The 9,096-nt window shown below is 42.9% G+C and overlaps 1 protein-coding gene across 1 annotated transcript in view; it reads left to right on the top strand.

Moving 5' to 3' along the window:
* Positions 1–8,569, top strand: part of LOC102202633 (anosmin-1-like) — a 23,813-nt gene extending 15,244 nt beyond the window's left edge. Inside the window, exons 7-13 of the mRNA XM_005748077.1 lie at positions 378–592; positions 797–923; positions 2,808–2,912; positions 4,504–4,592; positions 4,874–5,045; positions 6,410–6,636; positions 8,390–8,569. Of these exons, the coding sequence (XP_005748134.1) occupies positions 378–592; positions 797–923; positions 2,808–2,912; positions 4,504–4,592; positions 4,874–5,045; positions 6,410–6,636; positions 8,390–8,569 (1,115 nt within the window). The remainder of the gene's footprint in view (positions 1–377; positions 593–796; positions 924–2,807; positions 2,913–4,503; positions 4,593–4,873; positions 5,046–6,409; positions 6,637–8,389) is intronic.
* The last annotated feature ends 527 nt before the right edge of the window (positions 8,570–9,096 follow it).

Genomic DNA, 9,096 nt, shown 5'->3' with positions numbered 1-9,096 from the left:
TTTTTATCCGTAATCTGTTTCTGCAGCAGCCTTCCAGCTGCCCTCCTCCGCTTCACGCCGCACAGACCGCTGCTCTGGTCCTGCTGATATACTCAAATACATGATCAGATGATGGCGGTCAGCCCCCCTGACACCATGCCCTGAACCCACTGCTCCTCCCTTGCAGCCAAGCCACAAACCACAGCCTGCCACACAGTACTACCTGTAAATACGGCAGATGTCTTCTGGAATCGATTTTTTGGTTCTTTTTGAGAGTAATGTGTGAATGAATCGGCCTATTGTGAACTTTGCAGGATGGGTTAAAAACTAAGCACATGTCAGTGCACTAAAGGTCATTGTTTCTGCATGCAAACAGATATTAATAACATCCAACATGTGCCCCTCAGATCCCTCCAATCCTCCTGCTCCCACTGAGCTGAGAGTAGCAAATATGAGCTTTGGTCCTGGGAGCACAGTGGGAGCCAGGATTGAGTGGAGCATGCCTCCTGACCTGGATGTTCCCATCCACCACTACAAGGTCAGTTGGAGCTGGACTGCAGTTGGACATTCTTCCGCCTCATCCCTGACCAAGAGGAGGAAGACGGTCAGAAAGGTGAGAATGCCACAGCTGCAGATGGAGCACGTCTCTTTAAGACCCAAGAAAGATATAATGCATGTAATGTTCTCCGAAACCCTCGTGGAGTGGAGTGTGTGTAGCATGTTTACATCTGTGATCACAACTGGAAGCAAATATGACTTGAATATAACATGGAATCAGTGGTGTGGTGTGTGCCTAATTGTGTGTCTGTGTGCACAGAGCCAGGTGGAGCTGGACAGCATGAGGACCAACAGGAGCTACAGTGTGGAGGTTCAGGCTGTGTCTTACTGGGGACAAACTCAGTTCAAAGGACCGCGTGCTGTCCTCCACTTCACCACGCAGCAAAGTACGGAAACACGCACGCGACACCGAGGCTTTTTCAGCTCCAGCTCGAAATTTTGTCGTGAAGAAAAGAAAACGTCTTCATGTCGGCTTAAAATTTCCCCAAAGTGTAGAAGCGTGTTCAGATGTTTAGGCTCGCTCTGAAAGCTTCCTCCGTTTGTATAATCGATAGGTCTGCTTTTACACTCTTATGGTGACACTTTTTATTTTTAAAAAAAGCACGTTGGGGTTTAATATTTCAAAGCTTTTCTCCTGCTGGGATGTTCAATCTTTGATCTCCTGTATCTCAGAGCTTCACTCCAGATGCAACCTTAACGTTCCACACCTACAAACTTATCAGTGTGACGGGGCTGAAAACTCTTAGCTTTGAAATTCAAAATGTCGAGGCGTTCCTTTCAAAGAGGTGGTTGACATTATACAAAGAAAAAATAGAAATGTTCTTGACAATTACAGAAATGAGCGTGAGAGTGAGTGCCTCATGAAAGAAGGAGTGAAGTCGCTGTCAGCGTCTGTGCTTTTGTGCAGAGCAGAAAGCGGCGTGTGAACGTTCAAGGTGAAAAGGTTCACCAGCACATCAACGTTTTCTGTACGTGACATTAAAATGCAAAGTATGTGTGTTTTTCAGCATTTTCACAAGCTGAAGGATTTCTGTTCTTGGAAAAACCTTCACAAGCTTGGAAACCAGAGTTCATTCACAAAAGCACGTTGTGATAAGCCCCGCCTCCAAATGTATATATCGAATTGGCAAAATTAAATGTACAGATTTGTCTTTAATGTAAAGGAGAAACTGCTTTTTTATTCTAAGTCTTGCAGTGATGAAATGATAAAAACTTGAAAGTGAAGCATTAAAATCACAGGTAACAGGCTGAAAACAGAGACTGGAGATGCATCAGCACGTGCACAGCCCCCCGTGTGACACGGGTGGGAATAACTGTTGCATGCAGATACAGAATAATCCACGAGGATGGGAAAATAAAGTCATAGTTAATACTAACGAAGAAACTGTCATCAAACCTACACGTTCTGATGTGCAATGGAGGCCCTCAGTCAGTTTCTGTTTACTTTGGGTTTTACTGTACATCTAGTTGATGATAAGTTAATATTCATTTTCAACTTTATCTTCTAAAAAACCCTGAATGAGATCGACCTATCAGCTTTCCACAGTGACGCTCTGTATTCACTGAGATTAGGTAACATAAAGGTAGTCATGTGAAAAACAAAGGTTTTACAGGGTTATGCTGTTGTGCAGCGCAGCCTTACTGCTTCCATCCGAATTAGGAGGAAAAGTAAGTGGTGTCCAGCTTCTCCCAGTCAGATGCACTTTATTAAGAGGTTATCAGTAGATGAGAGTCAAAGTCTGCAGCATTCAGGTGTGTACTAACACACTGAGGAGGAACGACATCAGCAGTGATGTAATCATCAGTCTGGGAAGGGTTATAACGAAGTACACCACAGGAAACAATATTATTCATGTGTGGAAAGATTCAAGATGGTTACCCATCCCAGGAGCCCGAGCAAATTCATCCAGAGTCAGACTGCAAAGGCCTCAGTTAGCATATTTAGTATTGAGTTCATGCTAGTGCACCGACTGCAAAACAGCAACTCTTCAACAGGACAAAATCTATAACAGAAAGCTGTGGCCCAAAGTCCCGACCTCCACATGAAATACTGTGATGGGACCTTAGAAGAGCTGTTCACAGACCACCAGCATCAAGAGGGGGCCCAAATTCCTCCACAGCAGCTTGAGACATACAAGTCATACAGAAAATAATTACCTCCAATGATTGATACCAAAGGTTTTTGTACCTGCGGCTGTGTCATGGCATGTGTTTGGATATCACTGTATGTGATGCAGTTCATGTTTAATTGTATTCTGTCTGTATTGAAGGCACGAGTGCTCCCAGAAGCCCTGCAGGTGATGTCCTGGATGTGGGGACACCGTTCTACCAGGACGGACAGCTCAGGGTTCATGTTTACTGGCAGAGAAGCGTGGGTATGTACAAATCATATCACACGTAACATCTGAGCTATCCTGCAGCTGCTCTGCAAACGTTCAAACAACTGCTGTTAAAAGACAAATACCCCGCTTGAAACAGCGTGCAGAGATAAATGTGCCAAGGTTTACTCAGCAAAAATTGCAATACACGTCATTCTGAAAAAGAAACGCATTTTCTGTGCAGAAGGTGTAAATATGATGAGTAATTCATGTTATGGAAGGAGGCTGGTCTGCTGCCATGAGACACAATGTTAACCACCAGTTTCACAACATCAGCAAGAGGCTGAAGCGAATCTTGAAACACGAGCTTAGGTTAGAGCTGCTAAATGTCTCTAGGAAACTACTGCATCACAGCAGTCAGTGCCAAACTGCACAAAACTAAAGTATACAGAGCAAAAACACAATTTCATGAACACAGACTCAAAGTTAAAAACTAAATAAATGCTCTGTACCACACTCACAGTTAACACAGGGGAGGAAAGAGTTATGATGACCTGCCAAACAGTGGACTGTGCAAAAATGTCCCGTGGAGTGAGGGATTTAGTCGCTCCCGTAATCTTTCCCTGATGTGACTGACAATCCGTCTTTCAATGATGCAAACTGTGAGCTCTTACCTCTCGCTTCTAGAAACAGCTCTATTTCTCTGCAGCCCGAAGGCTGTGCAGGATATGGAAACGCAGGAATACACTAAGCTGTTGTTGGGCTTTAACCCACATACAGGTCAGAAATAAGATGTAATGATTAAAAGTTCAGCAGTTTAGTAAAGGTTTATTAGTGTACATGGGGCAGTAAGCTCAGTAGTTAGCTGACATTTAAAAATAATGGCTCAGGTATCTGGAAAAAAGGAAGACACAGCGCAGCACTGCTAAAACCTTTACCCTAAGAACAAGGATGAAGAACGAAATAGCAGAAAGGATTGGGAGGACTGGTGACAGGTGGTGACAGAATCATCCAGCACAGTGGAAGCTGCAGAGATTTGGGTGAATATAAATTCATGTATTTGAAGTTTTAGGGCTGTGGTTGGAAGCACACACGTTCACCGAGCGAGTGCTTGGTGACTGGAGACAAGTGTCATCACATGACAAGAAGACACCACAAATGGCCCCAATCACAACAGGGCTGGTGGTTTAATGTTTCTGCAAGGTTGGAATCAAAAACCTAAATCTCTGCAGTAAAATCCTAGATCTCCACCATGGACCTGAAAACAGGGTTATAGGTCATGAAATAAAAAGTGAATATGTTATCTGATAAAGCAGAAATGGGAGTGAGACACCATATTGGATCTCATGAATGAGTATTCAAATCTCGTCACCTTGTCAGGTATTATAGTGAATAACAGCTGGTGGATCCTTACAGTATAAACTCTCATCCTAACAACCTCCATAAAAGCACTCAGAGGAAGCGTGAGGGAAAAAGCGACAGAGCAAAACATTCTGATCTGTGTCATCACATAACTAGGTTTCAAAAAGCAGGTTCAAAGAAGAAAAACACTTTAAAGGTTGCGTGGACATAGCAGTATAATACAGCTAATGAACAAAGTGCAAGACTCAACATAAACATTGCTTCTTCTCTGGCTTGTTGTGTGCAGATCCTTTGGTTGAATTCTACAGAATCCAGTGGGGACCTGAATACTGCGGACACAACCAGACCAGCCCTGTGGAGGAGACCAGTACAAAGGTAACCCTATTCAAATAAATGAGTATCATTCTGATCATGGAGGTGAAATTATTTCATTTCCATAGCCAAAATAAAACAGAGTTGAAAGGCATCACATGGGTGGTACAGATAAAAAGGACTGCTTTTATTAATCTTGTTATTGATAAGACGAGACAACGTATGCATCGTGAACAGGTGATTTTAGTCTTTGCCTTGCCTGCTGTGAAATAAGAGTTGCAGTAATCTGAAATTGGGAATCAGTCTCCAGTCAGCCATGCTCACACCCTGTCTGTCTAATCTAGGAGAGCTTTATCAGCCTGCAGGGCTTACTCTTCTCCTGTAAGTACAAAGTCCTTCTGCAGCCAGTCAGCAAGACGAGTCATCCTCTGGCAGAAGGCACCAGCTTTCATACGCCTCCCTGCACCACCATCCAGGCCAAGAGTCCAACACCTGTCAACTGTCCCAGAGAAACCGGTGAGGCAAACGCATAATGGCTTGTTTATTTCATTTTACTTATCAGTGTCTGCACACCTCAACACTTTCTAAATGCAGCACGAGTCAGCGAGGTCAACTCTGTTAGCTTCTAATCAAGCCTTTTTTTCTTTAGACACAAAACAATCCTGACTCACAGCACACATATGTATAAAAACATTACTGACCAATCAAATCTCTCGATGCAACCAGCCCCTCCCCTACCTTCCGTACATCGTTTGGGGAATTTGAAACTTTACACCCATGATCGGGGTTAAACTTGGAAATGGGATGTGAGACAACTTTAAGACTGGGTGTAGTAGTGCAACGCTGAGAAAAGAATTATGATGATAACATGGTGCAAAATAGTGCAGCAAATGCAACTGTAAATAGCAACACTGCAAACCAGTCAGTGTAGCCTGTATTAAACTGCCCCGTTTTTCACACAATCCTCGAATGACACAAAGATTTGTGCGCTTCAGTTAGTTTTGAAAGTTAACAAAAACATAATGCAACAGTACATATAGGTGTAATTATATAATATAAATTAAATTGAACTTTTCCAGATTATCAAATCTCACTTGTTGAGCAATCCTTACCTTTCAAAATAAAATCTTAACTTCCTCTCATGTCCTCTCTTTCTTACACCTCTCCATTGAGTGTCCATCACATTACCATGACATTAACATATTTTTTTCCTTCTGGTAAAAATAGCACTTTTACATTAGTTACAATGATGCAGTAACAAAGTACACATATTAAAATCTTTTGTTTGATGGTATTTGTTGCTTGTGGGGCTCGCACACAAGAATTTCACTCGCATGTGCTGTGCCAGTGTGCCTGCACATGTGATGTGACAATAAAAGTGATTTGATTTGATTTGATTTGATATTTGTTGAGCTGTTTGAAAAGATGTGCTTCAAATGACCTTAAAAGGTAAATGCATGTATGCTTTTTTCAGTAGCTTCTGAGGTAGCACAGCATCGACACCTTTTCTTAATACTGAGCAAATATCGGGATGTCGTCGGCTGGAGCACAACATGCAAACCTCAGTATTGTGTATTTATCTGTCAGATTTAACTACTCATTTCCTGAAGGTGCCAGAAAACGTTCCAGATAGTTTTTCCCATTTTAACCCTTCACATTTCAAAAGCAGTATAAATACACAATGATGTAAACATGAAATGTAATTTCAGAGGAATCATAATATTCAAAACTGCCTGAGGAGGCATAATCATGTTCCAGTCTGTCTGTTTTTATACTTCTTCTGGTGAGTGATTGGAAGTTTATGCCACTTGCTTCCTCATGGAGAGGAAAACCTTTCCACTATCTGACTTCATTGGACTGTCCGGTTGTGTATTTTTCAGCTATGAATCTTCAGAAAGTCCTGGTGAAACCAACCAACCTGATCGCATCTTTTGAGGTCCTGGGGGGCAATGTGACAGCTATCTTTAGCTGGGATATATCTATGACTTCATCCCACCAGCAGCTAACTGGTTACCAGGTTACCTGGGCAGAAGTCATCTCAACTAACCGCAACTACAATGTCAAGCTGCCTCGCACCCTGATCTCCCAGTCCCAGATCCTACCGCCGGTCAGTGAAGTGACTTTACTAAACTATACAATGTGGAAAATTAAATCTGAAAAGTGCTGTTTTTAAAATACATGTATTGCTTGGTATGGCAAAATCCACCTTATTGCAAAACATCAAAGCCCTGAGCATGACTGAGAGATGCTCCAGATGAGAGAGTTGCAGTGTGCCTCGACTGCTGGTTATATGTACAAATGTACAAATAAAGAACCACGATGAGCATCTAAGTTTTTAACCTGTAAAAGTGACTCAACTCATACTGGGCCTAAAGGTCGTCACCAGCTTTTCTAAAGTCTGTGAGAGATGCATAACGACATCTGTCTTTACTCACTATTAAACCAGTAATAGAGAAAAGGCACAGTGAAGGGAACTCATCACTGCTGGAACTGAAGCAGGAAAAGGCAAAAAAAGTCCCTCAGTCACCCTTCCATTTGCTTACAGTCGCCCTCTTGTCCGTCACCACGTCAGACGAAGAACTACAGAGCTCTGCTTCATCGGTTTGCCTCCAGGCAATCCAAGAAACCCAAACACTCTCAACGTCATGGCGAATGCCGAATACCCTCAGTTATGAAGTAACTCTGGTCACTCGCCACCTCCGTGAAATTCAACAAGATCACCCACCAGCAAAGCTCACAGCTCCACTCACGTTGCTCTGGAACAGGCCCACAGACCTATCTATCTATCATTTGCAAAAAAAAAAAAGAGGGGGCACTGGTTTGCCAGTTTCCCTCCTCTCTATCCCACTGGGATGCTGGTTTTTCCGCATTGATCCTTCATATACAAAGCAGCAGTGAACCCTTCAGCAGTGAACTGGGATGCCAGATTCTTTCTCTATCCCTCAGTCGCAGAATGCAGCAACAAGCTTCTCTGCAGGAAACCCTTCTGCCTTCTGGAGACCAGCTCTGTGCATCTTTCTATCGTTTCCAAAAAACAAGTTTTCATTCGCAAAATGCAGAAGCAATTTTCTGTAGAACTGGCCAGTCTCCCTGCATCCGGCCTTCAGATGCTAATCAGCAGCGATTCCTTTCTGTACGACGGCAGGTTCCCTGTGTCTATCCCTTACGTACTAATGCAGCAGAAAGTTAGCCAGGTTCTCTCTTCCCTAACATTCTTTCCCAAAATGCAGCAGCTCACTTCTCCAGCACTAGATTGGCAGCTTCTGCCATCTATCATTTGAGCTACAGTTCAGAGTCGAGCCACATCACTACCTGACTGAGGTTTCCCCTCATTCATCTATCAGGTTCTTACATTGTCCATAATTTCCTTTGATCTCTTCTCCTCCAATTCCTAATTTTCTGAGCTCATCCGCTCCACTCTTTGGCATCCTCAGCCACCGTATTGAGGCCATGGGCTACTTATCTCCGCTTGTCTGTCTACCAGTTCTATTACTGGTCTCTGACCTTTGTAATGCATGGTTATTACTGGTTCTAGGGGATGCCTTCTTTGGGGATCTGCCAGGCTGGGAGCTGCTTTCACACATGAAACGAGAAATTGATCAGATTAAATGTAAAAAAGCAACAAAAATCACCGTCTGCTGATATCGATTTCTTTGTGTCTTAGTTTTGTGATAGTACAGTGAAATACTTGGCTTTCTCTTTTCTAGTTTAAATGCAAGTTCAAAATTATTTTCTTCTGTGGGCAAATCTCAGGGGCCCTGAGCTGAAAGCTGGTTCAGTCGTCCTGCACTTTCACACAACATGAGTGTTTCACACTTTGTCCCGTTCGTTTCCTTGACTTGTTGTCTCCTCTCTTTCAGGATGGTAATGTTCTAGTGGTGTCAGGCCTACGCCCTGCTAGTTTGTACAGGCTGGAGGTACAGGCCATCACAACGGAGGGTGAAGGTCCTACAGCCAGGAGAACCTTCCAGACCCCTGGATACCAAAGCACCTTACTGCACAGTAAGAGGTTAAAACAATCAAAAGGAAAACACTCATAGAAAAATCTTTTGTTTGGACATTTTGGTAAAAGCACAATTACATTTTAAAATCAGTGCATTCTGAGCCTGCATCACACAGTGCAAATGTCTGATACTGGCCAAAAAGTCACACCATACTCTATCATATTTTTAGCTTGACTGGTGATGCACAACATATTTCCTTTTAAGTGTCCTACGTGGTCAGTAAGTGAAGACAAATGTAAAAAGGCAAAAATACTTGAAATAAAAAAATGGTGTTGAAAATAAAAGCAAAGCCAAGGTTCCTGATATATCTGGAAGTCCATCCATGTGTATATGTTGTCACTGGGAAGTAGCAAAGCCTGATTGAATAACGTCATGGCTAAAGTGCCAAACACACACTCGTTATGCTGTATTTTCATCCTCTGTAGTCACCAGCTGTAGGTGTTTGCCTCACTCCTACTGTTAGGCTCTGGAGTTTGAATAAAAATGCCCAAAGCTGCAGGAAGGTGTCTTATAAATGAATATAACAGAAACAGAGATATAATGAGTGTGCCTGCCATTGGGGT

The sequence above is a fragment of the Pundamilia nyererei genome, unplaced genomic scaffold, assembly GCF_000239375.1.
Source record: "Pundamilia nyererei isolate P.nyererei 1_Seehausen unplaced genomic scaffold, PunNye1.0 scaffold00212, whole genome shotgun sequence".
NCBI classification, from domain to species: domain Eukaryota; kingdom Metazoa; phylum Chordata; class Actinopteri; order Cichliformes; family Cichlidae; genus Pundamilia; species Pundamilia nyererei.
Note: the sequence above shows the minus strand (reverse complement) of the source record. Positions and strands in the feature narration are given on the sequence as shown.